The following is a 27858-nucleotide window of genomic DNA, read 5'->3' as shown; positions in this document are numbered from 1 at the left end:
CAAATTGTCTTAGGACAATACTTCTCTCGAAAACGTCTTTTTTTTTTTAAAAAAAAAAAAGAAAATCCTTTCCCACTTCTCTTCTACTCGAGTCTTTTCTACTCCTAATCATCAAATATATCAGGATATCGATTTTAAAGCACGAAGCTGTCTTATTTGATCAGCATGAAAATCTTACACTCAGCACTCACCACTTTATCAATTTTCCCTACGTGGACTCGTGCAGCTTTTCAACAACAAATTCCCAAAGCACCGCAAAATGGCCGCTGTCCCGACCATCTCTTCCAGATAGAGCTGGCATACTGTCCCGCAGAAGACACGGGACCCCCACCAACCTTACGAAATGAACCGGACATCATAACATTCACCTGTGCAGACAGGTACTGCGTATACACTGATGCGCAGTTCTGGGCGGACGTGGAGTCTCTTTCGTAACGACCGCAGAAGTGACCAACAAAGCAGTTATCCAAGGATTAAAAAAAAGCTACCGACGAGAGTTCGAGACCAACGTCTCAGCCAATGCCTTCGAAGAGCGTGAGGTTACTGGAAAAGGACTCGGGTTGGTTGCAAAGCGTTTTCTGCGAAAGGGCGAGTTGATTATCTCGGAGCCGCCGCCGCTTATAGTACATTTGGACATGCGAGAAGATGTCCCTGAGGAAAAGAGGCTGGAGATGCAGAGAGAAGCCGTGGATGCTCTTCCACCGGGAACAAAAGCAGAGATCTTGGGATTGATGGGGCATTGGGGAGGCGATCCAATTGATGATAGATTGGATACGAATTCTTTCACGGTCACGTTGGAGAAGGCATTGGATCATCATGCGCTTTTTACGCAGACGTCGGTGAGTGGTCCCCTTAGCGTGATGTTGTTTCGATTGAGTGCTGATTAACCACCTACGATAGAGATTGAATCATGCGTGCCGGCCAAAGTGAGATAGCTTTAAAGGGGATTATGAAGTAAAATCGGAACTGACAGACAACACTAGCTGCCTCTACAATTTCAACCCTAAGACCTTGACGCACAGCGTCTACACCGTCCAAGATATTCACCCAGGCCAGGAACTTACAATTTCCTGTATGTTGAGTTCCTCGAATACTTGATCAGTTTCAAGAAGGATCGTTTCCTTATGTTTAACAATATGGACAGACATCGACCCCACAGCAACCTACGAGACGCGCCAACAAAAAATTCAATCCTGGGGTTTCAATTGCTCTTGCTCCACATGCATGCTTCCACCACAAGATCGGGAGAAGTCCGATGAAGCGATCCGATTAATTCATCAATATACAAAGGAATTGAAGGACTGGTCAGATCGAAGTCGCGCCACACCGGAGATGGCGGAAGCCTTGGTCGAGTTGTATCAGAAAGAAGGCCTTTTCTGTCATATTGCGGACGGATATCGATTAGCTTCTCACGCATACAGCGCTATCAGAGACCGGTATAACACTTTGCGGATGGCGAACAACGCTATGGGGTATGGGCTGTTGGCATGGAGGGATATGGGAGCTCGGATGAGAGATGTTCTGCAATTAATAGTCGATCCGCAGGAGCATTGGACGTGGAACCAGAGATCGGGCTAAAAAGACTGATGACGAGAAACATTCTGCCGTTCTCGAAGATATCTCGTTATGTTGGCAGAGTGCAGAAAGAGACAATATCGAATCTATCTTGGACCTACTCCTGCCTATCAGCTAAAGGATACATATCATTTTCTACAGAACGAATATCGCTTCCAAAATCATCACTTCTTCCTTTCCCCTTGAGACTACACGCCCTCTTCCATAGGGAGTAATTGCAAACAAGTAAACCAGCAAGAGAAGAAAAAGCAATCAACGCCAATATCCCCACGTAAATAAGCAGGTCTCTTTGCCGTGAACCCAGCGATGTGGAGATGGCTGGAGATACTACAGTTGCTGTCGTCTCCGCGTCAAATGTACCGGTCATGGACGGTGGTGAAACCGAAGATGTGTCGGCTGCAGCTTCGAGCGTGTGTTTAGCTGCTGTCATGGTAGCTGCTTCTGTGTCATACACTTCGGACTCTCCTGGTAAAGGATGGAGTGGCTGGTTTGAGCCATCGGCGGTTTCACCCCAGAGATTAAGGCGCCAATTTATAAAGATGCCTTTGTGGCCGTTCACATTTGTATCCTTGACGAGGATCTTCCATGTGCCAATTCCTCCCTCACCCCTATTGATGGTCAGAAAGAAAGGAAAGACGATGGGAGGGAAAAGACAAAAGGAGAAAAAGAAAAGACCTACCAATGCGCCACAGACATGAATTCCCAATCGACATACCCAGCCCTGTGCCCATCAGGCATTCTTGGGGTGCTGAGATGGCTCACGATGCCTTTGGGGCTGATGAGTTCTACGCTCAGATCACCTCTTCGGGTATGTTTAACATTCATGGTAACGGTAACATGCTCCAGTCGAGCTATATTCGCCTTGTGAATCATGTCCGATGTGATTGAATAGTAGCTGGCCAATCCTTCATGACCCTCCGGGATATCCACATCTACCTGCTGCCATGGGGAATGGAACCAAGCCTGGGGCTTTACAAGGGTCCAGTTATAAGCTTTTTGAACCAGAGCATAAGCATCTACCTTCCCATACCCCCAATCATGGCTGAACATCTTGTCGCCAGCACCAGCACCAACCTGCCAAGTCCCATCAGATTCATGAACCGGAACCGCCGTTTCAACCATCAGATGCTGAACGTCTCGCCAGGTGAGATCCGGCCGTACACTAAGAGCTAAGGCGATGGCTCCTGCCGCCAGTGGCCCAGCTGCTGAAGTACCGCTGTGGAGAGCAGTACATCGATCTCCATTATCAGTCGTATAGATCCCATCTCCCGAGCCGCTGCTATATGCAACCACCAGTTGAGCAGAACACGACTCCGAATACCGCGGGTGTGTCCCCATCCGATCGATCGCGCCCACCGTGATACTATAGATGCTGTTCGTATAGCCATCGAAGTTACAATTATCATCTTGGCTGCCCCCGTTTCCTGCCGAGAATACAAAGATCGAGCCTTTTCCGCCTCGTCCGTTTTGCACCCCATTTACGATAGCTCGTTGGACCAGAACTCCCGGGGCCTTCATCGTACGGCCATCATCTTCAGGACCCCAGGAACAAGAGTAGATATCATTGTTTTGGTAGTCATAGTTCATAGCCGTCGCTTGATCCACGTCATCTACATCTTTAGAGAGCATCCGAATCCCTGAAACTCGGCTGTTGTATGCGACTCCGACACCGCAAATGTCATTCTTGGCAGCTGCAATTTCCGCCGCACAGAGGGTGCCGTGATGGTCATCGCGAAGACGAGGTCTAGGTTCAGGCACATCATCGTTGAAATCATAAGACCCGTTTGCGTAATAGTTTGGTCGCAGATCCAAGGCGTCTACATCCAAGCCGTCATCAATGATGGCTGTGGTGATTCCTTCGCCGGTCACCCCCTCCAACCAGACCCCGGTCACATTCAGATCGTTCCCTAGTTGCACTGTATTCAGTAGATGCCACTGATACCGGAAGGTCGGATCGGAGATCCCCAATACCGACGCAACTTGCTCCTGGGCTTGGACAGCCTCTGGGTCAGGTTGACCCAGGAGGTAGGCTTCAGACGGCTGAGCCAGAGGTTGCGATGGTATTCTTTTTTGAAGACTTGTGCCGGTTCTCAGTTTTGTTACCCATTGGATGTCTTCATGAGATATCAACAGTGTATCCTCAAGGCCAGTGTGCTTATCTTTGGGAACGGAAAAGACATGGTGTCCCGAGAGCTCGCCGATCGGCCCTGTATATTGGATCCCCCATTTGAGGGCGATCTCTGCCGGAGAGGTTTGGCCGCGCAGGTGCAGGGCAAAATAATCATGAGTCTTGTAGGAACGAGACTGTAAACGGGCATTGACGGCGTTGAGGATGGTAAATCCGAAGACTATCAACTCTGGAAAATTGCGCATGATGAAGATGAATTGGAACCATGGTGCAGGTCGCCAAAGAAGAGAATTGATACGAAGTGATTTGAAAATCCAGAGCTGCAATCCGACTGAGATGGAGCTGCTGAACTGCAGGAACAAATTAGTTGGTTTGTGATACTGCATGCCCTAACTTCTTTCGGGGCCAGTTGAAATCAATAGTCTGAGCGCCATTGAGATATATCTATATTGATATATTTAGATATGTACCGTGTCACATTTTTGGAAACCAACAATCGCCTATATATTTATTCATCACATTGTCTGGCCGCTTTTTTCTCGGAATAATGAGCAATGTCTGGTCTACGTCTCTTGACCCTGCAGCTTTGCGCTGCCACTTTATGCTGTGCGATCAGCTCCAATGTGGTGGCTGAATATGCCACGGTAGGACTATCTGAACAAGATACAGTTCATACACCGCTGCTGATCGCCCTTTCTAGCTCCCAATAGACCACTGGAACGTTTCAGTGGGAACCTACCACAATCGGTACTGGGTGAATGATCAGCACTATCGTGCTGGAGGGCCAATTTTCATTCACGATGTGGGTGAAAGCAATGCAGAGCATCCAGCTCAGCGGTACTTGGGTCAATCGTCCTCCTACCTGGTTAACCTCCTTCGAGAGTTTCATGGGATGGGAATCGTATGGGAGCACCGGTAAGCAGAGAAGTTCCCCTTTCGTACATGTATAGATTATACTAAGGTGGAGTTTACCTTTCACTGTAGGTACTTCGGGGACTCCCAACCGTTTCCAGTCAATCTCACCACCCCTCTTGAGCACTTCAAGTACTTGACCACATCACAAGCTCTGGCGGATATTCCCGTTTTCGCAAGGACGTTTCGTCGTCCACAGATAGAATATGACCTTACGCCAGAGACAACATCATGGGTGATGATAGGATGCTCCTACTCGGGGGCACGAGCGGCCTTGTCTCGTCATGAGTACCCGGGAACATTCCACGCAGCCTATGCAGCGTCGGCAACCCTCCTTGCGCAAAACAATGACACATCATATTTTGAACAGGTCTATCGCGGGATGGTTGGATATGGTTATCGCAATTGCACGAAAGATCTTCACGCGATCATGGCCTACGTGGACGATCAACTATCATCCTCACCAGAGAACGCATCGTCCATCGCACAACTTTTCCTCGGCCCTGGCGCAGAACACAACACCTACGCAGACTTGACCACTGCATTAGCAACCATCTACGACCAATTCCAAGGCCAAGGCATGGGCCGGCAGAGCAGCCCCACATCCCTTGCCGCATTCTGCGACTACCTAGAACAGGACCCGCATACTGGCCTCCCAGCACCAACAACAGGGCTAGTCCCCATATATGGCGCAAGAGCTCTAACAGAGCGGTACGCATCCTGGCCACCACTCACAGAAATGATCAATAAAAGCTACCAAACCAATTGTCGAGATACCAAGACGAATAACAATGCTAATCGCACCTGCGACCTATCTCTGCCACGCTCATCCGACCCCGCGATAATTGCATGGACATGGATGACCTGTACAGAATGGGGAACCAGCGTTGGTCCTAACCTAGGCTCACATGCGATTGTATCTAAGTACCTACTGTCCCAAGAGGGAGAGGACGGTGGCAATCTCTGTAATCGACAATTCCCTGGTGCTGTTGAGTACGGTGCCCTGCCCAGACGGCCGGCAACAGACAGGCATAATAATGGCGTTACTAATAAACTGCATCCTACTAATACGTTCTGGACGGAGGGGGAGTATGATCCGTGGCGTTCGCTGACGAGGCTCCCTCTACCTGCAGATGGTGAGGAGGGTAGGATGGACTCGACTGAGTACATTCTTCATCATGCAGAGCATTGCTATGATTTTAGAACGACGTCAAGTGAGTCGGCTCGTATGGCGCAGGGTCGGTTCATTGGCCTTTTGAGAAAGTGGCTGGAGGGGTATAAGTAGAACTTTTGATGTATATTAGATAGAGATAGGTCTTTTGTGGGGAATGATTTTAGATTTGTTCTTAGGGACCAGAAACTAGGACATCCTATGCAAATTGAAATGGGGTGGTTCTGGTGGCTTGTTTCTTGACACTATGTATCCTCGAGCCAGACTCGAAGCAAGCATCCGGCTAAAAGGATTTGAAATTGTCTTCTCAAATGTATGACGAACAACATGATTGCTTTGAACTAACTAATCTGCGTTCATTTACAAGATAATCCAATGGCATACGCGAATCACCACAAACAACCAACCTCCCTCCTCTCCCCAGAGTACTCCCCGTGGCATTCCGTGTCCCCTGCAATGAACATGGTGATCTAAACTGTCACTTAGCAAAGATCCAGGAGGAGTCACATAAGGACACTGGTGGAACCTACCTTAAACATCACCATTAAGCAGCCTTAGGTGCCGGCTCGTCCTCGTCTCCTCTGTAGAGTATCTTGAAGTTCGGACGCTTGCTTAAAGGCGCCTTAGATCCCGGCTCGTCCTCGTCTCCTTCGTAGAGTATCTTGAAGTTCGGACGCTTGGAAAGAGGTTCACCCTCCGAAGCTACTACATCCCTAGCGATGGGGTCCGCAGGAGCAGCAGCGCTGAGGGTAGTGAGGGTGGCAAGCACAAGGGAGCAGGCCCAAGTGAAACGCATCGTGAGTAGTGGGATAGTTCAAATGTGAGAGGGAGAAGAGAAATTTGAATGATATTTTCCGAGTTTATTGTAGGAATCCTTATTTTGCTTTGATTCAGTGCTTTGATCCAGAAGATGCTTTTAAAATAGTCGGCGGTACTTATGTATTCGCTTCTCTGACGAGCCTTGATGGCAAATCTCAGTCCATGGTTAGAATTCCCACTCAGCATATCAATAATATATGTAAGGGGTATAACTGTACTTCGTATGAAGGCATCATCACACCATCTTTTTGAGCTAATTCGGGCATCGGGCTGTATTCTATAGGTACATTCTGGGACAAGCGTCCCTCCATGATTGCAGTATATCCACTGTGATACGAGGCTTTGGCGAGCTGAACAGAGATCTGCAATCTACAGTCTACACAAAAGAAGCTTAGCTCTCTATGCAAGATGCAGGGGCTGAGATGCTTTCATTGATGACTTCACTCGATAGTAGTTCGTAGCTAGGGCTACTGCTTGCGAACTATCGGAGGATTGCTGCAGGGGGTAGCTTGCAAATCCTGGAAGGGGAACTGCTCAGAGTGTAAAATATGACCGGTCACCCTCATGTAAATACATACGTACTCCACACCACCTTTACTCGGTCAGAGTGGCTTCGCGTGAGAGACACGCGGCCTGCGTGGGCTGGCTAGTACATCCAGCTGAAGCCAGATGCTCGATTCTACCACATTATTACCTGGATGGAAAGAGGCTGCACTGATCTGTCAATGATGTAGTGAGCCCAAAGTAACCCTCTTCTTGGTGAAGAAAACCATATCCTGCTGTTGCACCTGGTCAGCACACATCGTTGCCAGTTCCAATCATGGATTCCAGTTACGTGCCCGTTCGCCTGACAGAAAGCCATGATGAAGAGATATGTGAGGAAGAAGAAAAGAGGCCGCTGAGATCTCGTTTTCAATTTCCCCTGGATTCTCGCTCCAGGAAGAGAACGCCTCGGTTCTGGCTTAACCTATGGTCGCTCTTCAACACGATATTCAGCGTGGCTCTTCTGATCGTTGCTATATTTCTGATAAACCAAACAAAAGGGCTAACTGATAAACCTGTGCCTGTATACTGTGAGTACTTCAAGAGTTTGGCACAGTCAAGCGCTGACATCTATGATAAAGCCCCTGTGCGCGAGGACGGTGCTGAACGGTATATCAATACACGCTACCGGCCAAATAGATTATTCCAGTCTTCTCCATCAGATGAGGTAGACGAGGCTTGGAATGGATGGTTACGAGGTGAGGAAAACTAATGTGGCCGGTCGATCACAGAGAACCACGAAGCAGTTTAAGGGAAGGCTGACGGTTGTTCCAAATCCAAGAGCATGACCATCTGTTCAAGTTTCCGCAAGAGAAAGCGAGAGAAGTCGGACTGCCTGAGACAGTTGAGCTCTATAACGACCCAGGATATGGCGCTTACGGGTTGGGTGTTTATCATCAAATGCACTGCCTGAATAGGATTCGAAAATCATTCTATCCCGACCGCTACTATCCCAACCAGACTCAACATCAATTACTGCACCACATCAGTCAGTCTCAGTCTTGGTTGATTTTCTTCCCCAGTGGTGGTGGTACTGACAGGTCATCCAGATCACTGTTTTGACGTGCTTCGACAAGCCATTCTCTGCCACGGTGATATCTCAGTCGTGTACTGGTGGAACAAGAACTACACGTATATTGATCCCGCTGGGAATCGACAGTATTCCGAGGATTATTTGCGCAGGACGCCTGAGGAACGTGACACTGGATCCTTTGTAACGTGGGATAGTCAGCTCCAATGTCGTGACATGGATGCTATCAATGCGTGGGCGAAGGTAAATCAAGTCGATGATGATAAATATGGGGGACAGGTTGTGGATTGAAACTTGTACGAACATGCGCAAAGACAGTAGAATTATTTCCATTTGGTCAACGTGTTCTATACACCCTATTCCTATTCCTTACCTCTTCATCGATTTATCTTGCAATTCCTATAGAGTATAAATTCAGATTTCTTCCGTAGCACGTCTAGGTTGTCTACTCCATCCGTCGTAGTATCGATCGGTTCAGGTGCTCTGGCTGCACCGATCTGATCCCCGACAGATGAAGAGTAAGCTGTAGATCACCTAATGTACTCTGGAGGACATGGCGGACACCCTCCCTACCTGCGATGGCAAGTCCATACACATAGGGTCGACCGAGAAGTACCATCTTGGCCCCCAGCGCCAGAGCCTTAGCCACATCAGCACCGCAACGTACGCCAGAATCGAAGATGACTTCTAGATCCTTTCCCACTGCGTCGGCGATGTCTGGAAGCATGTCCAAAGATCCCACTCCCCCATCCTGCTGGCGTCCGCCATGGTTGGATACTACTATTCCCTGCATGCCGTACTGGACTGCGAGCTTTGCATCCTCGACCGTCTGTATACCCTTCAGTACGATCGGGCCATCCCAATGCTGGCGTAGGAACTGGAGGTCTTCCCACCCATGGCTTAATCCAGGGAATATCATATGAGCCCATTCAGCCGCTGCAGTTGCCATGTCTTCTTCGATGCTTTTGCCATGCTTTTCCGCGAACTGCTTCCGAAACACCGGATCGGAAAAGCCAATCTCGACTCCGATATTGTCTTTCCGGAGGAATGGGTTATACCCATTCTCCAAGTCCGAGGGGCGCCATCCAAGGATGTAGGTGTCAAGGGTTACCACCAAGACCTTGTAGTTGGCAGCCTTGGCGCGCTTCAACAAGCTTACAGTAATATCATTGTGCTCATTTGACGGCCAGTATAACTGAAACCAGCGGGATCCGTTCCCATTAGCCTCTGCGACGTCCTCAATACTAGTCGAAGATGCAGAACTCAGGATGTACGTTATCCCTTCATCCTGTGCGGTGGAAGCAACAGCAACCTCACCATCACGGTGGAAAATCCGCTGCACGCCCACTGGCGCGAGTGCGATCGGGTACTCGTATTCCTCGCCAAACAGCGTCGTTTTCAAACTTGGAAAGTCTGATTTAACCAGACGGGAGGGAACGATGCCCCATTTCTTGAATGCCTTCCGGTTGTTATCATCCGTTTCTCTCGTTCCAGCGGAGCCCCAGACGTAGCCAAAGCTATCTGCCGAGAGGCGCTCTTTAGCCAGCGCCTCCCATCTGAGAGGATCAAACGTGATCGCGGGCTTCTTGTCATTGAGCCCGTCGGTATAGACTTTCGTCTCGTAGGTGTACGGCAATGGATTGTGCTGGGCTGTGGACATCGCTGCGAAGTGTGTTTGACGTCTCTCCTTTTGGCTTTTTCCGTATTCCGGCCTGATGTATGAAACTCACAGGAGGCTGTGCTTGTAGAGCTCTCTACTAGAAGTGAATGCTCTCACGCCCATTTATAGTTGAGTAACGTAGAGCTTGTCTCGGTACAAGACCGGCTCCCATGACAATGGGCCCGGTCAACCGGCTATGTTCAGCAGAGGTTGTTCATTGATCAAAAGAACAATCGACTCGGGCCGGTCGAGCACTGTACGATTGACGTACCTACAGTCCCATCATATTAAGACCCACTGGGTGGGTTCAGGGTTCAGCGTAGCTGCCGTGACGACCGAGATCTCTTTTCGGCCGATAGAAACCACTACCTATACTACTGTTATGCAGGGTTCTAAGAAGCTTGTCTCTTACCCATTAACCAATAGCATCAGGGACAAAAATGGAGATCCATGTCCTGATTATCGTACGATCTCGGACGGAAGACCAATTGGATATGAAAATGAGTACTACTGGCGTGTGCGCTCAGTTGCCCTTCTGTGGCATGACGTCAACGAGCTCTCGCACTATTTCTCTCGGGGAGAACCAGTCCAACCCCGAGAGACTCACTGTCTGTCCATGAGATTTGAGTCGTATAACGTGTCTAGTTCGGTAAACACCATGGCTATTGGATAAAATATCCATTCGACCGACGAGGACGACTATATCAAGGCCATCCGCTTCAGCCGACAAAGTGGCACCTAGATCCACCAATGTCACCAACACTTGATAGGGAACGGCATTGCAATACCTAGTGCGCGAATAAGGGATTCTCTCTATTTTTGCTGCTACAGCTACACATCAGAAGCAAGAAAATAACAAACGCAAAACATGTTAAGGGTCGGTGCAAGGGCAGGTCGCCCTCTAATGCAAGCCGTCTCTCCCGGACCTACCTGGTCGAGATCGCGTTCGCAAAGGATAAGCAAGCCTTTGATTTCAAGGGTTTTCATGTCGGTGGGTTCTCATTGCAGGCAGGAATCTGGTAAGCATTGTTCTTTCACCCCTAAGGGTATACCCCTGCTAATTAGCCAAAGAATACCATAAACAGGGGACGTCCAGTCATCCACAGCGTAGGCAGTGGACTACAGGTATCGGTATTGCCATTGTGTCATCTGGTATGTGCAGTATACCTGTTGCTCAGCATTAGTATGTTATGACGGAGGATGGCTTTTTGACTAACTAAGCAAATCTCCTTCAGCCCTCCTTCTCTCAGGTCTTACTGGTTATTACATAGGCATTGCAAAAACCCCGGAACCAGCAATGTCATCTACTACGCTGCTCAATGAGTTCCCGGCACCACGTCACGACACTTCTTCCTCCAACATACAAGGAGCAGTGGCAGAGTTCGTTGGTATCCTGGGTAAGGACAATGTCATCAGTGACAAGGAAGCTCTGGCACCCTACTCCACTTCTGAGTGGTCCTCTTATTCTCCCGGTAAAACCGAAGTTTCCTCAGTAGTTGTTTGCCCTTCGACCACGGAAGAGGTCTCCCGTGTGATGGAGATCTGCCATCGACGCAGACTTCCAGTGACAGCATATGCAGGGGGGACAAGTCTTGAGGGGCACTTTGCGCCGACCAGAGGAGGAGTCTGCATAGACTTCCAAGGCATGGACCAAATCCTAAAAGTGCACAAAGATGATCTGGACGTCGTAGTGCAACCTGCAGTGCAGTGGGAAGTATTGAACGAAGAACTCGCCAAGGATGGGCTCTTCTTCCCTCCAGACCCTGGCCCCGGCGCAATGATCGGTGGTATGGTCGGTACTGGCTGTTCGGGAACAAATGCATATCACTATGGAACCATGCGTGACTGGGTGCTGTCTCTGACAGTTGTTCTGGCCGATGGGACAATTATCAAGACCAGGCAGAGGCCACGGAAATCGAGCGCCGGTTATGATCTGACTAGGATGTTCATCGGCAGTGAGGGTACACTTGGCCTAGTCACCGAGGCGACCTTGAAGCTGGCCGTCAAGCCGATGAACGAGGCAGTGGCAGTTGCGTCTTTCGCGTCCGTTCATGATGCAGCCAGCTGTGTTTCCGAAGTGGTCAAACAGGGGGTCAATATCGCCGCCGTGGAGCTCCTGGATGACGTTCAGATGAAGTGCATCAACACGAGCCAAACAACGAGTCGTTCGTGGGACGAGGCTCCAACATTGTTCTTCAAGTTCTCTGGAGCGCCCGGCGAAGTGAAGGAGAAGATTTCGATTGTTCAGAAATTAGCTGAGAATGCTAACAAGAAGACTTTCACATTCGCCCGCAACTCGGAAGAGGTTGATGAGTTGTGGAGTGCAAGAAAGGTAGCGCTGTGGAGTATTCTGCAGATGAAACAGCAGCCAACGGATCATGTCTGGACCACCGACGTCGCTGTGCCCATGAGCAGACTACCCGATATCATCGAGCAAACTAGGGAGGAGATTTCTGCCAGTGGTTTACTTGGAGGCATCGTTGGCCATGTAGGCGATGGGAACTTCCATGGTAGGCGCTCACACGTATGCCAGGGCATTTGAAGTACTCACTAACCACGCCTTGAAATAGCAATGCTTCTCTTCAATGACGATCAACGCAAGGTAGCGGAGAGTGTTGTCCACAACATGGTTAAGCGTGCCGTGGAAATGGAAGGGACTGTCACTGGGGAGCATGGAGTAGGACTGGTGAAGAGGGACTATCTGGAGCATGAGCTTGGTAAAACAACCGTCGATACGATGCGCAGAGTATGTGACAGCCCTCACATTGTTCTCAGATTATTCCTCCCTTCCTATTACTCAAGATTGACTATCTTCGCAGTTCAAACAAGCGCTTGACCCTCTTTGCCTGCTCAATTGTGATAAGGTTGTGAGAGTTCAAGTCCCCAAGCAGGGAGAAATCCCCGAGTGGTGAGCGTCAGTGAATGAAACAAAATAACTGGTATCTCTGTTTTTTCAGTGAATGGCTGCTGTCTGCCTGATTGTTCCCTGGTCGACCTTGACGCGTTTTAACGCCACCTGACCATATTTTTCTTTCTTTACCTCTACCGCTTTAAATACCCTTCATTCCACCTTCAATCTCCTTGGCAATTCTTCTTCACTCTTCCTTGACTCTCAGTGGCCATATATCTTGGGTATCCTAGACTATCATTTGGTGTCTCCTGTCGGCCAAAATGGTAACCAGAGGCCTTGTATTCATCCGTTGCCACGGCAGATACTTCGTCTACTACAATATGTACGATAGTTATCTTGAAGGCCTTGGGGAGGCTATCGAACAACAGATTCCTGCAAATGTTGAAAAGTACCACGGTGAGCTGAACTGGACTAAGAGTTACCGTTATGCATACATGTTTTCTGATCCAGTTCTCTATAGAATGGCTCGAATCAATGCGAAAGGTATTCGCCGTACTTGTCCAGAAGCTCAAAGCACAGTATCTCCCGCTTACCATCCCTGATTTTCCTTCGCATGGAGGCTCTACATCCTCTCTTGCCCAGAGGTACATGAAGAGCTTTCTTGCCGTTGACGACAGGCTTGATATGCCACCAATGCAAACTCTATTACCCCATCTGTGGCGAAGCTGCATCGACTATATGTACACACTCGATCTTGACCGTGAGCTTCTGGGCGTTGACCACTCGGTGTATTTCAAGCTATCTGAGATCCCACGTGGTGGACGTTGGCATCAATACCTTGATTGGGACGAAAACCGCTTCCGTATGGTGTTGCGGGGGGACACCCCTCAAAATATTCTGGGTGATGCTGCCTTGAAACCGAGTATTAACAGTGAAGCAAGGGCCAAATATGATGCCATAGCCATTGAACTAATGCCGTCGGAGGTTTGCTTCGGTTCATCCGGCACGCTGCCCCCCCGCGCGGCCTTGCTGCTGAGTACCTTCTCTTGTATTCACAGCTCGTTCAAGGAACTCCTCGACCCGTTCATCTTGGAATGGACACCCGAGAGTTTTTCGTTCCGAGAAATAGCATTTGCGCTTCTGTCAATTGCTGCTGGAGAAGTGACCTTCGAGTCCGTCCGAGCTCTCGATAAAAACTACGAGACAGAGGGCTACTACATCCTTCCAGATGGTCGCTTGCTTCCATGTTTCCTCCACGAGCGCCATCTCCCCGGCGTTGAGCTGGATCAGCACCTCAAAACCGGACCTATTGGTTCAGCAATATCCTCGTACACCTAGCTTCGAGGCTGGACATGGTCGATGTTGAAAAGGCAGCGGTCATCGAAGCAGTAGACGCCGGACTTGATCAAGGTTTGGATGAATTCTATGCGATGATCTTCTCTATCTCGGACGTTATCCTTGTCCATGTCCAGAAGGGGGACGGTAGAGTGCGTGTTCAGAGGTCAGACTTGATGCCTCTGTTCTGCTTCCATGAGCAGAGCTCTAGGTATCTAAAAGGACCCCGTATAAGGATAACGCAAGACACCCAGCCGCCTATGCCAGGTACCGATGCCAATCATACATTACAATACAAGATACAGATAGAGGACGACACTTCTCGTTGCAGCAAGGCGAGTGACGGCAATGATGACGTGAAGACCATGATTAAAGGTAAAAAGACGAATGTCAATCTTACTTTCATATTGATGGTACAATTTCTGGATAGAGCCGCCCGACTGCGTTTGGCGGATGCGACGTCACGCAAGGTCCCCAATGAAATTCTGACTTCCATCATGCATTTCACGGACACCCAAACGTACAAAAACCTGGCCAATGTGTCTGCCAGTTGCCGACAGTTGAGTGATCGCAAGTTCCGTTTGACTGATAGCTACGATGTGGTTGGCACTGATGCCCAAAGCATGGGGACCTCCCGTCGGTTCATCATGGAAGATATCCATACTGGGGAGAGGTTCTATCCCGAAATGCAACGCTCTCATAGCAACGCATTGGATTTCAGTTTCGGTCGCAATGCCCCGGAGAATGCCCCGGAGAACATGCTTGAATTGTATATCGTGATCGGAGAAGAAAGTACGAGGAGGAGGAATATCATAAGCTTAGCGACCTTGCGGTTCCAAAATTTACCCCCGACAGACACGCGCTGTACCAAATCAGTCGAGATGCCTGTTCCGTAAGTCTTCTTGTTTATCCTACCTGTGAGGGTTCCTGACAACTCCAGGGAGTGGTACTGCCACGATTTCGGAAGAACTTGGGTCGTTCCAACGCTTTTTAGAATACCTGACTACCAGTATCTCGGCTTTATCGAGAACGCATGGGGCAAATACCTCCGCACGACGCTCGAACAAGAGTCTAGATGCCCTGAGTTGGCCAAAGCCGGGCAGATACTTAGCGCCCGGTACCGATGCCTCCTGCCGCTAGGGTACCGTGAGCTGCGCATGGCGCACCACGACTGTAATGGCCTGCAAGCCTTTCTGCGCCACCCACAAGATGAGAGTCATGAGGAATGGATGAAGACCATCGAATATGCAGTGCACCGGCTTAGTCGCAAAGAACAGTACCCCACTGTGTTTCTTGAACGAGGGTGCCCTGCGGTTATAGCCTTCGGTACGAGGGTGAAACTGTTTTACTACGTCTATCACCGCGAAGAGGCACCCGTTCTCCCGCCCAATGCAAGTCCCGCCAATATCCAGTATGCTGTATCTTGTACCGACCCCGAGCCCAAGCATCGTCTAGTGCAGCTTATTCCTGGGAGCGAACCGATCAATTTGAAGCATACAAATGACCTCGTCAAGTTTGAAGAATGGCTTCGGGTCTTCTGTAACAACAAGGATATAGAAACAGAATGGGATCCAATTACCGGGGAACACATCACCATGACTCGTCGAACAAGAGAAGTCAAGGATACCGAGTAACTAACCGGCGGTGATCGAGCATGATATTTCTTCCTTACTGCATAGGCAAAACTAGTAGTAGTAGTAGCAGGCACCAAATTGAATTTGATTATTTTTTTCTCTTTTATTTCCTGAGATCTCTCCCTGTATGTTGGTGATGCCAACTAGCTACTATCCTTGACGTCTTTGTTCCTATGGACACAGTGACCCTCGACTGGCGTAAGTATACTTCGTGCAGTATTTGGTACCGTATTTCTTTTCTCTGTAGATAGAGATGACCTCGTATCTGATATGAAAACTCTGGCATTGCATCCCGGCCACCAGTGAGCGGCACTGTTTCGGGAATGGACAACTGTTAGGGCTAGCAAGGATCTTCCGAATGGCCTCGGACCCGGTTCGTACTCGGTTGGTGTCGGCATATGATGCGTCTGATATCACGTTGGACTATTCGGCTCCTTCTGGATGAGTGGCCGTGGGGCTGGTTCTAGCCAGATATTGTCATAGTAGCTACTAGTTCGCCGTTTCATTCAGTCATTATTTAGCCCCAGTCAAGATGGACATGACGTCACTGGGGAGTTCCCACATATCGTGTTTAGCCAACGTCATGTTCTTGGTAGATCGGTGGCAGAGAGAACGATGGGACAACGTATGTATGTGTGTATGTATGTATGCATATGAGCTGATCGCAGAAAATGAATGTTGCGGCAGTGTCCAGAATCAGACGACAAAGCAAGCGTAAATCTAACATGTACAATAGGTATAATCTTTATAAAACCATGACCAGAGTCAAATCCAACAAATCCAACAAGAACTCCATCCATCGTTTCCAAAAAACCATTTTATCCAAGACGTAGAAACAACGGCAAGATAATAAACTCCACAGACCCCAGACCGGGAGGTCATCCATGCATACCCAGAGCTTCTCGAAAGCAGAATCAAAAGAGCCCCACGAGCAGTAGCAGCAGCAGCAGCAGCAGCAGCAGTAGTAGTAAAAGAAACGCTCACACAAAGAACAGCGGAGAACTCCAAAAAGCAACGGAGAGAAAAAGCAAGACTACTGATATTCAGCCAGCTTATTCCCCACGGCTTCCAGGACCTCGCGCATGACCTGCTCCTGCGGCACATGGGCATCAATGGTCAGCGCATCCCATTCGCCCTGGGGCTCCTCGAGATCTTGCAGTTGCGACTGGACCATGGTGCTCTTCATGTAGTGGGCCTGGCGGGCGGCAACGCGCTGCAGGAGGGCCTTCTCGTCCAACTTCAGGTAGACGAAGTGGATCTGCACGGACGGGGAGCCGTACGCAGCCACGCGCATGACATCACGGTACTTTTGCTTCAAGGCCGAGCAGGCAACCACCACGCCGGACGGGGGGTGGAAGTTGTTTTCCTCCGAGGGCGAGAGCGCCTTGATGGCTGCGTTGCGGAGTGAGATGAGCCAGTCCCAGCGGTCTGCGTCTGTGAGGGGGATGCCGCTGCCCATCTTTTCCTTGTTCTTTTGCGAGTGGAACTAAATGGAGCCCGTTAGTTTGGGGGGAATTCTACTTCAACCATGCGGAGGTCTTTCGTCGGCTTACATCGTCTCCTTCTAAGAATGGGGCGTTCAGCGCGGCCTGCAGGCCTCGTCCTACCGTGCTCTTTCCACAGCCAGCAGGGCCCGTGACGACCCAGATGTGTTGCACCTGTTCCGGCTTAGGTTGCACGGTCCACATCGGAGCAGTCGAGTGACTCAGGGACGATTTGGTGCGAGCGGCAGCGGCATTCTTGCCGAGAGCCGGCTGGGGCCTTTCTCCGGCGGAGAGCATCGTGAGTTTGTTTGTGTTTGTTCTTTTTTAAGGTGGAGGGGAGTGGATGACGTTGTGCGATGGGCGCAATTCGTGGGAGAGGTATGAACGGTTCGACCAATGGGTTGATTTGCGGTGTATACGTAAGGGATGGGCGGACAGAGAGAGAGAGAGAGAGAGAGAGAGAGAGATGCTATAGTGAAGGGGCGGTGGGAAAGGCGAGAGGAATGGAAACCGAAACCAGGGATGGGAGGACTATTAAACTAGCAAGTGAAGGAGGGAAAGGAGAATCACAGAGCACAGAAAAGTAGGAACTGAAAGGGCATAAATCTCCTTCAAACGTAAGTATCAAATTTGGGTCGGTGGGTCAAAGGCCGGGGGACGGTATTTTCATTTTATATTGGGAACTGGTTGGTATTGGGTCGTACAAACATGGGGCAAGGAGACCTTCATCAAACTAGCTATATTATGGGATCATTAAATAACACCTAGGGCAGTAATGCGCAGTAATGACAATAATGACAATAGGAATTCTAGTAAAAAAAAAAAAAAAAAAAACACCCTCGAGTGGGGGGGAGGAAATATTCAGCAGGGACGAAGCAACCAGAACCCCCATCATTTGAAACTGGGAGAAGAGTCCAGCGGTCTGGTCATTAGCGGGAGATCCGATATAGTGTCAACGATTAGTACCTTAGTATTTATCCACTCGCCGTACCATACATACCGTATCAACTCGGTATCTTTCCGGATAAAAGTCACGACAACTCTTCCTTGATGGCAGACCTGGGGTCTAGAATGCTGAATGAAAGGATATCTACCGACGACTTCCCCGCTTGATTTTGAATTTCAACAAAGAGGAATACGAAAGCTCCAACTCAACTTGTGTGTCGTACAGTCGGGAATGGCGGCAATTCTCCACGAGGTTCAAATGCCGCCGGTTCTTGGGAGAATGATGTCATGTACTACACACCCCAACTCCGGGGGCTTCGGAACGCATTACCGTACGTTCGAATGTATCGGCGAAATGTTACCGTACCAGGCCCAATGGATGGGGGGACTGGTTCCCCCACGCTATGCTATTTTGGGCATGGGTCGCCTTCCGTTGTCTTTCGATGATGTTTCCAGGGGATGGAACAAAAATTAAAAATAAAAAGAACAGTGTCAGGCCCGAACCCTACTTGGGAACTATGGGTACAATCCATCCAGGGGAAAAGCACCTGAAAGATACTCTGGACGGTCAGGACAAGCTCGGCGACAATCAAAGCTTCTACCAGTGACTATTCACCCCCGGAGTATAACTATTCTCTCCCCTTGTTTTAACTTTCCACCAGGAAACACGGGGTACCAACCTCGGAGTACCAGGCAGCGGCGAAATTAATGGACCAGTACTTTTGTATCAGGTCGATAGATCAATTTGACACGGGAAGAAAGGACAAAACATCCTTGGGAAATTTCTCCGCGCCCTTTTCCCATCTTCATGAACAGCGCTCCTGTCGTGTGACACGAACAGGCTTAGACCGCCATTTGGCAGATACGTCGACTTGTCCCCCCAGAACGTGACAATTATGCAGCAGACTGACAGGGCGGATTCCGGGGAAGCCTGTGGGCATGCAATGCAGGTCAAACCTTCTCAGACGTAGGTCGTATTCCGACAGTGCAACCTTATTTGTTGTTCAGGTTCATGTACGCCGGAAATCTGTTTCCAGCGGCGGCTCCTCCGTCCCGCCAATGATCACCCGAGCGTTTCCAATGTGTATGTGCCCAACAGTGCAGCTCAAAAGCCAGTCTGGGGAAGAACAGGACAGGGCACGGATGCCACATTTAATGCGCCTGACCCCTCTTTCTCAAAGGCATAGAGTTGTAGGAAGTAGTACCGAGGATGGATGTACATACTTCAATCGTCGTGGCTCCTGTCGATGAGGCTGTGGTTGACCGGATCATTTTCGTAATCGCCTGGGGCTGACCGTCAGGTGATAATTAATGCTCCCCGTGCTGATCAGATTTTCCTCCAGTGATTTATCAATCTTATCATAATGTCTATCTTATATGGGGGAGGGCGGACACCATCATTGGTACACTCGACATGGACAGCGTGACCGCCGCCATGGCATCGGGCAGCAGAACTACGCAGTACAGCTCGAGAGGAGCTTTGGCCACGAACGATATAGTAGTACAAAGGGCTCATGCGTCGTATTCTAAATGAGCAATGTGATCATCGAGAATCCAGGATAGGATGTTGGTGATGATGTAGGGCTTTCTCTAGCCCTCTTGCAATCAGTAGATAAGCATCCAGTTGGGGAAGGCGGTGAATTACATAAGCCGTCAGGATGCCAAGTCACGCCCCGAACCGTTGGAAAGCGGTTGGCCATACTCGGGATATCCAATTCTAACTGGTGACCTTAACGACTGCACGAACTCCAATCTAGCTTAGTCGTCCTGTCAGCTCTGCAGTGGTCATTGAGCCGTCGTCCTGACCCCTTGATCCACGATGACCTCCCTCTTCTTCTCCACCCCCGTCGACATTGACGTCGTCCTCGAGGATAGCGATGAGCGTCAGACGGTGGATGTCAAGCTCGACAAGGGCCGTCGCGAGAGAGTCCCTCTGTATATGGATGGAGAGTCGGTGAAGGGTGCCGTTACTGTGAGACCCAAGGATGGAAAGCGATTAGAGCATACGGGCATTAAGGTGCAATTCATTGGCACGATTGGTATGGAACTCTGGTTTCGTCATCATCTACCTCCCGCGCATCCTCGCGCAGCATCATCATCATCATCATCATCATCATGGTCACCGTCCATCGTGATTATACCGTCAACAATGCTACGCTCAACATACGCTAACACAAAACTTTCTCCCAGAGATGTTCTATGACCGCGGTAACCATTACGAGTTCCTCTCCTTAGTGCAGGAGCTCGCCGCCCCCGGAGAGCTGCAACACCCGCAAACGTTCCCCTTCAACTTCAAGAACATCGAAAAGCAATACGAGTCATACAATGGCATCAATGTGAAGCTGCGGTACTTCGTCCGGGTAACGGTCTCGAGGCGGATGGCGGACGTAATCCGAGAGAAAGACCTATGGGTGTACTCCTATCGCATGCCCCCGGAGACCAACAGTCCCATTAAGATGGATGTTGGTATCGAGGATTGTTTGCACATCGAGTTCGAATATTCCAAGTCCAAGTATCACCTCAAGGACGTCATTGTGGGGCGCATCTACTTCCTGCTGGTGCGATTGAAGATCAAACATATGGAGCTATCCATTATTCGACGTGAAACGACTGGATCTCCCCCGAATCAATACAATGAAAGTGAGACTTTGGTGCGGTTTGAGGTAAGCTTGCGGCTGTTCTCCACGACCCCGATTTGCACGACAGGCCATTTACTGATTGATTTTGCGATAGATCATGGATGGTTCGCCCTCACGAGGTGAGTTACGAGAGTTTCTACCATAATCTGAGTTATCTGCTAGTTTCTTGTGCCTATGGCCATAGAACCCGCGGAGGACCGGGTGTGACAGCACTTGTACTAATCAGAACCAGGCGAGACTATCCCCATTCGTTTATTCCTCGGAGGGTTTGACTTGACGCCAACCTTCCGAGACGTGAACAAGAAATACTCAACCCGCTATTATCTCAGCCTGGTGCTTATCGACGAAGGTATGTTCGCGTGTATCCGTATTTTTCATATTTACATGCATTTTACCCTGGTTTTCTTTCCAATACACGAATTCGTTTTTCACCTCACGTGCCGATCAATCTTCTTGGTCTCTGTCGTGGGCGGGTGGATACGCGGGGCCTGAAAACCTCAGGCTGCCGCTTTCTTTCGACCCAACATCCCACGGCATCCCACTCTCTGGGTCAATAACCGGTCGGTTATTGACCAGTCGTCGGGCCATTCAAGAGCGGTTAATCGGGCCGGGAACTCGCCAAAGAGGTCGGCTGAGTTGAGGGGGTTCTCTTCCGACCTTCCCCCCGGTTGGCCGCCCCCACGCTAATCCGCCTCTGGAAATTTCCTCGCGTGGTCGGCCCCACCCCCAGTTTCCACCGATTTTGCAGAAAGAAACACCGGATTACCGAAATTTTCTAGTCACCAGCATACTGACCCCCCATGCCTTCCGAATAGATGCCCGTCGGTACTTCAAGCAGTCCGAAATCGTCCTGTACCGTCAGGCTCCCGAGATTGCTACCACGCCGCAGATCGCTCAGCAACAATTGATCCAACAGCAGCAACTCCAGAACCAGCACCAGCAACAGCTGCCGCCGGGATCCGCCACCGCAGGCCCTGGACGGGAGCCGTTACCTAACCCGACCGTCACTGCCCCTGTGGCATAGTGTTCTGAAGCCGATCTAGTTATGCTGTGTCTCATTTGAAGATGATGACACCGTCTTCATGACTGCCGAATTGCTTAGTGTTCTACATATACCCAGTCTAATGCTGTACTCTGGCCCTGTTCACCTATCAGCCTGTCTTGACCTATCGTTCAATTCCTATTTTCATATCGCAGTACTCGCGTAAGGGATGTCGCTTCTGTGGTTTCAACTGGCCCAAGTTCTTGAGCGAGTAGCTGGGCTTCGATTCAACGATGTAACGTATGATGTGAAAGGACAAAGCCTTCTACTGTAACCTAGACATGACCAACATTCTCATGTTTCCTACGTAAAGGAAGTAAATATAGGGCACTGCCAAACTAAGACAAGACAAATTAAAATAAAAGTCTATAATTCTGAGTACCTCCTGCGGTTCGTAGACCGAAATCTATATTAAAAGCCTCCGACCTCATGCAACACCTTCCCGAGAGCCGAGAGAACTTCTCCATCGTCTCTTTCCCTCCCCGCTACCTGCACCGCTCGCACAACAAGCGGGTATATCCATTCGAGATGCTTTTTATAATTCTGCTTGCTGGAAGGAGTTGATTCCTTAACCAGCATAGCTGTACTCATGCCCATTGGTGGGGAAGAAATGGCTGAAGGTTCGCTTCGCAGACGCACCATCCCCGTAAGGAGGTGCAAAAGTACCTTTCGAGCAGGTGTGGGCTGAGGCATGAGTCCGCGCAGGGGTTGGTCTGCAACATAGCCCTTCAGGGATACGGCACAGCGGAGGATCAGATACGGGGTGATGGAACGAGCGAGTGCAATGTGTGACGAAGCGTGTTTCGAATCTTCGTTCGAGGGAGTCGACGCCAGTTCAAACAATGTGTCGGTTACGGCGTACGCCATTTTGGTTCGTGAAGTCGGTGGGGGGTCGAACGTCCTTCCGGGACGGACCTCGTACAGCCCTTTGAGGGGGTCGTCTTCCAGGCCTTTCTCCGGGAGATCAAATCGTTGAGGCAAGTAGATGAAGGACGAGCCCAATAATGCACGTGCGAAATCCTGTCGGATGGTGTCTGGGATGGTAGATGCCCCAAGAGCTGGGATAATGAGCGTTTTCAGTCGGTTGAAGGAGGCAATATCGAAGGATTCGTCTGCAAATACCGTTTCCCTAGGAATAGGAACAGTCCGGTAACCCCTGGCCGAGACTAAGCCATTCACGATGTCCACAACACATTTCCAGAAGCGGGAGATTTCTGGCTGATTTGACTTCTCGTACTGTTCCTCGACATAAGGAATGGCTACTTGAAGTATGTTTAGGGATGTTGTCGTCGACTTTTGCCACAGCATCGGCTCGCGGTCCTTTCCAGGCCATTCATATCTTTGCAGGATTGGGTTGGCGAGATGCTCGAGAACAGCTGCCAGAGAGCCATTGCTAAATATATCCCTCTTGATACCATATTCGGTGATATACCAGTTCAAGAGGTCTACCGTACTTTTGGAGAAGGCAACGTACGTCGGTTTCCTCGGATCGCTCCCTGGTGACCATCTCGTCAACGCTGAATCGGCGAAGTCTGCAAGACATGCGATGATTTCTGCTTGGGAATCTTCCTTATCTGCACAGAGGGTTCTCATGCAATCAACGATCGATGACTGCAGGTCAGATGGTCGGTCAATATCCGGAGAATATCGTGGTGAGATAGAATTCCAAGCAAGATATCGCATATTGTGGAGGATTTTGCCAATATCACCACTTGTCAGATCATCCTTGTATAAGCGATACACTTCCTTGAAGGCCTGTAGATAGGCGATTGTGGCAGCTTGATTTGAACGATCCAGGTCCAGCAGATCTTCCCTATCAGCAGGGTGGCCGCTCAGCCACAGGGCCCAGGTAGATTGCAGCGACGATTTGTTAAACATATCTGGAGCCTGCACACGAACTAGAATACTGGACAGACTTAGGTACACCGCTTCACTGAGCTCTAGTATCTGCAAGGCGGTTAGCTTCTTCAAGTAAGCCAAGAGCCGTCCCCAGGATCGATCGAACTCCTCGTCTCGAATGATTGCTTCGAAAAAGTTCGTGATGAGGTCAGACAGTCCTTTGATGGTAACAACAGACGTTTCCACCCATGACTTGAGTTCGTCGGAATCTTTCTTGGTGCATTGGCCCCGTACTTCTTCCAATCCCAGTTCAACCTCTTCCGTCATCCGGAATAACACACGATTGAGACATAAACGCCATGCTTTAGGAGATAGTTGTAGACCATAAGCATCGAAAATTCTCAAAAGAGTCTGAACTGCACAATTTCGAATCTCAGCCCTATTATCTGTTGCAAGATCTACAATTCTTAACAGTAGTAAAAGCCACAGGGCATTCCTAGAGATGGAGGAGTCATCGCCGTTAGCCAGTTCCACGAGCACCTCTTCCCTTACAGAAGCATCGACTCGAGACTCAATGGAAAAGTTTTCAATTTGTCCCTGAAGAAAATCAGAAACATTCCAGAACGACGAGGTCGTAGTCAATGATATATTGAAATCTTGTTGCTGTAGAGCAAATTTTGAAAATGATTCCACAAGGTCCAAGCGACAGGGCTGCGGAAGTAGCGCAATGAAGTCGGAGGCAATTAGCTGCAGGGACTTATAAGCAATTCGGATCAGACGATGCGAGTCCGCAACTAGACTAGTTCTGCGATCTTTGCCAGCAGCCCCAATCTCTCTTTTTTCTTTCACTGGACAATGTCCAAATACACTAGAAATAAGGTCAAACACGACGACCCAGCCGCCAGTGAAGGTTTCCGCATATTGTTCTAGGATATTTTTTAAGGTCTCCAGGCTTTGCTCATGGATCTCAGTAGTCGGCGGAGACGGTGATCCAAGTGAGCAAGCACTTTTGTCATAGAGAATGTGAATCTGGTCCCTCAACGTTTCGAGGTTCCTCATTTGCCGAGAGTTGCGCGCTTGGTCATCATCGCTGCCCATCTGCTTCATAGTTTGGAATACAAGAGTATTGAGTACATCGTTGGCTCGTAACCGGAGGTTTTGGCTAATCGATACATCCGCCGCGGTCAACATAAGTCTTTGCGTCAGTATTTGCCAAGCTTCGTGATCGCTCTCAACTAGGGATGACAGTCGTTCTAAATTTGCCCTTGATAGCTCACCCGCTTTGTCCAAGACAAACTTTAGTTCCTCATCTTGGGTCTTGGATTTGCCGACGACTAGTGAAACACGGCGGGTGTTTCTGCGCACAAAACCAGGTCGGAGCTGTGCCGACTGAACATTACCAGTTGTCTTCTCAGACGACTCTCCTGATTGGGGCACCTCCGTTGCTTCAGAAAGATCTAAGAGTGCAATTAAGAGCTCTCGGAACGAATGACTCGGGTATTCACTCGTGCTCTCAAGCATTTTAGCAGAGGCTGTTTGAACAGCAATGATCTCGCCCCCGAGGCTAACCTTCGAACCATCAAGCGCGCCTGGAGTTTCAGCTCCGGTTGAATATGCATTTGTCAACAAGCCAGTATCCTGCAGCGTACCGAGGATTATAGACCAAGCCGGCTGGTCTAAAGTAGGCCCTAGAGCGATTCCCAAGTTCAGTAGCGCACGCAAGCATAACAGATTCCTCGTGTTGATAGATACCGATGGGGCATCTGGCGGTGCTTCAGACACTGGAGAAGTAAGGGATATCTCTCGGCTTTTCCGTTTCTCCTCTGCTGTATGAATATGGTGGGGAGCAGACGCGATTACCGATAGGGCCATGCCGCTTGCATCAACTGGCATAGCTGCCTTTCCAAGAGTTGTCAGGAAAGCATCCCTAGGTGTAGATAATCTAAGGAGGCCAGCAACATGGGCCAGTTTCTGAAACGATCGAACCAGGTTGTGGTAGAAATCATCATCTAGCGAAGCATACAAGAAGGTGGAGCATGCTGCAAGGACAGCAGGCCAGCAATTCTCGATTATTCCGGCACAAGTCTTAATTGCCGGAAATTGAGGATGAGATTCCAAGTCCAAAGGATTAAGCGGCACAGGGGATTTCTTATTGTTCAGCCTGTGAGCACTTTTTGACGAGTTCGTCCTCTGAAGGTCATGAGAGGGCCTAGGAGAATCCATACTTTGGTCTGGGTTTCCAATCCGACTTCTCCGTTTTTGTTTCAGATCGGGCACCGTCAGGGGAAGGATGAACTTGGCAAGGCCTTCTGCGAACGAAGAAATGCAATTGAGCACAAGGCTATAAATATACGTGTCGGGGGGCGGTGGAGGATCGGTCTTGTCGAGCAGCTCCATGTAAGGCGTACGAACTATACTCCACTGACTACTAATGCCCGGAACATTTGTGTCAGTAGACGATACTGACGTTCCAATAACGCCAGCGACGCCACCCGCTTCAAGAGTGATCTGTTCTTCGGTAATGGACCTCGAGTGTGCAGCCTTCGAAGGCACGGTTGACCGACTGCTGACGCCAATCAACGACGGCTTCTCAGATGCCAAGCGAACGAGAGCAGCCATGTGTTCTTTGAGGATATTCTTCCTCCGCTCGTCACCATCGTACAGTGAGTAGATGATTCGAACTAAACCAGGCTCGGCATACAGTCCTCGAAAAACCTCCATGCAAAGGACGCGCTTCCATGGCAGATTTCCATCCGGTTCGAGAAGGTGTGTCAACAAGCCAAGAGCCATTTCACATTCCGCGGGAAGAAGAGACATATGACGCTTGAGGAGGACGAGAAGAATCCGCGCAACTCGAATAGTCTGAGCGAAAGAGTGCCTTTCGGATAAGTATCTCACAGTCATTGGCATAAGCCGGGTTCGCAGCACATGCGCAAGCTCGGCATGGCCAACAAAGAGACGGCCGCTGTTGACCAGAACACTTTCGATAAGTTCTAGTGTGAATGTTGGAGATAGTGACTTGATCCGTAGAAATTGCAGCTGCTCGCCATCCGCGAGTCGACAAAGATCGTCCAAGACCTTCAACATATATTAGTAGGGTGTAACGTAGCATCGGGCGCGGTGCTCACTCGTAAGGCATCGTACGCAAAATATCCGATATCTACAGGGTTTCCATCGATTTTGACGGTTACCTTCGGCCTGGACTCCTGGGGAGTTTCTGGAAACCGGGTCAGCGGCAAAGTATAGTAGGGCTACACCTAGATCATGAGAACTGACTGTCTTCGATGAGGACTCGTTCAAATGTCGATACTATCAGCTGTTGCAAGGTAGCCGCTGCTGTACTGGAAAGCGCAAGGGTCTTGCTTGCTTGTAGAGTGGCACAGATCTCTAATGTAGTTACAAGAAGCTCCCCACCCAAGTCATTTGAGTAATGCTGTAGCAGAGAAGGTAAAGACTGTAGGATTTTGAGTTGTATATCCAAGCCTGGGTGTGATTAGTATTGCGTGGGCGCAAAGGGACTAACTAACACCTACTTAGGTTCGTTGTTTCTTTTAACCCAGTAAGGACATCTTTCAGTCTCTCAGATGGTAGCGCTCGGGATGCCACCAGCCTTTGCAGGCAAACAACTCCAATACCCGCGAGCTTTGCATGACGCGTATGGCAAGCTAAGATAAATGGATCGACAAATTTAGGTTTGCGTACCAGATCTCTTAGGCTCTCAGTAAATCCACCGATAGTTGACAGAGACAGGATGTAATTCCGACTCACCGGCAGCAATTTGAGACTCCGAGGTTGAGGGCAAAGCCTTCAGCTCGTTGAGAGACGCTTCGGCCGCCTATCTTTCAGTCAGCTAGAGTCTAGGATATCCCGTTTGACCGGCAGTTAGCTCACATGTCGGAGGTCAGAATTCTTTCTCTTGGACTCTTGAATTAGGTTCAAGAGTTCCGTCTGTAGAAGCTGAGAGGACATTTCCAACTAGTTGTTGGGTCAGATCATTGCAACCGTCGTTTGACGTTGCCTGGAGCTCGGAGTTAAGTAGAAAACAGATATGGTTTCATGAAGATGTTGACTGATATTTGGTTTTTAAAACCACGAGAACTACAAAAATGGCCCAGCACCTCGTGAGCAGATAACACCGGACGCGTTCCTAGGGATGACAGACGGACCACCGGTGCTTTAATTGACACCGGAGTGCAAAGTGTATGCCTTCCCAACAACAAATCCACCATAGCATCAGGCGTGGCATCTCCG

At 49.5% G+C, this 27858-nt stretch overlaps 11 protein-coding genes across 11 annotated transcripts; 6 read left to right on the top strand and 5 right to left on the bottom strand.

Moving 5' to 3' along the window:
• Window positions 1-635: 635 nt before the first annotated feature.
• ABOM_002350 (SET domain-containing protein) lies at window positions 636-1098 on the top strand (the record flags this gene model as incomplete). The annotated part of the gene is made up of 3 exons (XM_022529480.1): window positions 636-839; window positions 901-926; window positions 984-1098. 3 exons carry the CDS (start codon window positions 636-638, stop codon window positions 1096-1098), a joined length of 345 nt encoding a protein of 114 aa, XP_022392838.1.
• A 574-nt stretch (window positions 1099-1672) lies between these two features.
• Window positions 1673-3948, bottom strand: ABOM_002349 (S8 family peptidase; the record flags this gene model as incomplete). Its single annotated transcript, XM_022529479.1, has 2 exons — window positions 1673-2183; window positions 2255-3948. 2 exons carry the CDS (start codon window positions 3946-3948, stop codon window positions 1673-1675), a joined length of 2205 nt encoding a protein of 734 aa, XP_022392771.1.
• A 309-nt stretch (window positions 3949-4257) lies between these two features.
• Window positions 4258-5900, top strand: ABOM_002348 (uncharacterized protein; the record flags this gene model as incomplete). Its single annotated transcript, XM_022529478.1, has 3 exons — window positions 4258-4347; window positions 4404-4618; window positions 4688-5900. 3 exons carry the CDS (start codon window positions 4258-4260, stop codon window positions 5898-5900), a joined length of 1518 nt encoding a protein of 505 aa, XP_022392770.1.
• Window positions 5901-6330: 430 nt separating this feature from the next.
• ABOM_002347 (uncharacterized protein) lies at window positions 6331-6582 on the bottom strand (the record flags this gene model as incomplete). The annotated part of the gene is made up of 1 exon (XM_022529477.1): window positions 6331-6582. One exon carries the CDS (start codon window positions 6580-6582, stop codon window positions 6331-6333), a length of 252 nt encoding a protein of 83 aa, XP_022392763.1.
• An 843-nt stretch (window positions 6583-7425) lies between these two features.
• ABOM_002346 (oxidase ustYa family protein) lies at window positions 7426-8469 on the top strand (the record flags this gene model as incomplete). The annotated part of the gene is made up of 3 exons (XM_022529476.1): window positions 7426-7846; window positions 7930-8136; window positions 8198-8469. 3 exons carry the CDS (start codon window positions 7426-7428, stop codon window positions 8467-8469), a joined length of 900 nt encoding a protein of 299 aa, XP_022392762.1.
• A 154-nt stretch (window positions 8470-8623) lies between these two features.
• On the bottom strand, window positions 8624-9838 carry ABOM_002345 (lactate 2-monooxygenase; the record flags this gene model as incomplete). The annotated part of the gene is made up of 1 exon (XM_022529475.1): window positions 8624-9838. One exon carries the CDS (start codon window positions 9836-9838, stop codon window positions 8624-8626), a length of 1215 nt encoding a protein of 404 aa, XP_022392765.1.
• A 1297-nt stretch (window positions 9839-11135) lies between these two features.
• Window positions 11136-12750, top strand: ABOM_002344 (FAD-binding oxidoreductase; the record flags this gene model as incomplete). Its single annotated transcript, XM_022529474.1, has 3 exons — window positions 11136-12348; window positions 12409-12584; window positions 12658-12750. The coding sequence occupies 3 exons, from the start codon at window positions 11136-11138 to the stop codon at window positions 12748-12750; spliced, it is 1482 nt and encodes a 493-aa protein (XP_022392764.1).
• A 259-nt stretch (window positions 12751-13009) lies between these two features.
• Window positions 13010-15658, top strand: ABOM_002343 (uncharacterized protein; the record flags this gene model as incomplete). The annotated part of the gene is made up of 4 exons (XM_022529473.1): window positions 13010-13145; window positions 13210-13920; window positions 13980-14916; window positions 14965-15658. The coding sequence occupies 4 exons, from the start codon at window positions 13010-13012 to the stop codon at window positions 15656-15658; spliced, it is 2478 nt and encodes an 825-aa protein (XP_022392767.1).
• Window positions 15659-16691: 1033 nt separating this feature from the next.
• On the bottom strand, window positions 16692-17439 carry ABOM_002342 (gluconokinase; the record flags this gene model as incomplete). Its single annotated transcript, XM_022529472.1, has 2 exons — window positions 16692-17144; window positions 17212-17439. 2 exons carry the CDS (start codon window positions 17437-17439, stop codon window positions 16692-16694), a joined length of 681 nt encoding a protein of 226 aa, XP_022392766.1.
• Window positions 17440-19906: 2467 nt separating this feature from the next.
• ABOM_002341 (vacuolar protein sorting-associated protein 26) lies at window positions 19907-21750 on the top strand (the record flags this gene model as incomplete). Its single annotated transcript, XM_022529471.1, has 5 exons — window positions 19907-20126; window positions 20278-20750; window positions 20821-20845; window positions 20959-21075; window positions 21542-21750. The coding sequence occupies 5 exons, from the start codon at window positions 19907-19909 to the stop codon at window positions 21748-21750; spliced, it is 1044 nt and encodes a 347-aa protein (XP_022392769.1).
• A 429-nt stretch (window positions 21751-22179) lies between these two features.
• Window positions 22180-27576, bottom strand: ABOM_002340 (putative endosomal peripheral membrane protein (Mon2); the record flags this gene model as incomplete). Its single annotated transcript, XM_022529470.1, has 6 exons — window positions 22180-26685; window positions 26736-26824; window positions 26884-27090; window positions 27141-27314; window positions 27376-27442; window positions 27499-27576. 6 exons carry the CDS (start codon window positions 27574-27576, stop codon window positions 22180-22182), a joined length of 5121 nt encoding a protein of 1706 aa, XP_022392768.1.
• Window positions 27577-27858: the final 282 nt, after the last annotated feature.

This window comes from Aspergillus bombycis (genome assembly GCF_001792695.1).
Source record: "Aspergillus bombycis strain NRRL26010 chromosome Unknown contig00011, whole genome shotgun sequence".
Classification (NCBI taxonomy): domain Eukaryota; kingdom Fungi; phylum Ascomycota; class Eurotiomycetes; order Eurotiales; family Aspergillaceae; genus Aspergillus; species Aspergillus bombycis.
Note: the sequence above shows the minus strand (reverse complement) of the source record. Positions and strands in the feature narration are given on the sequence as shown.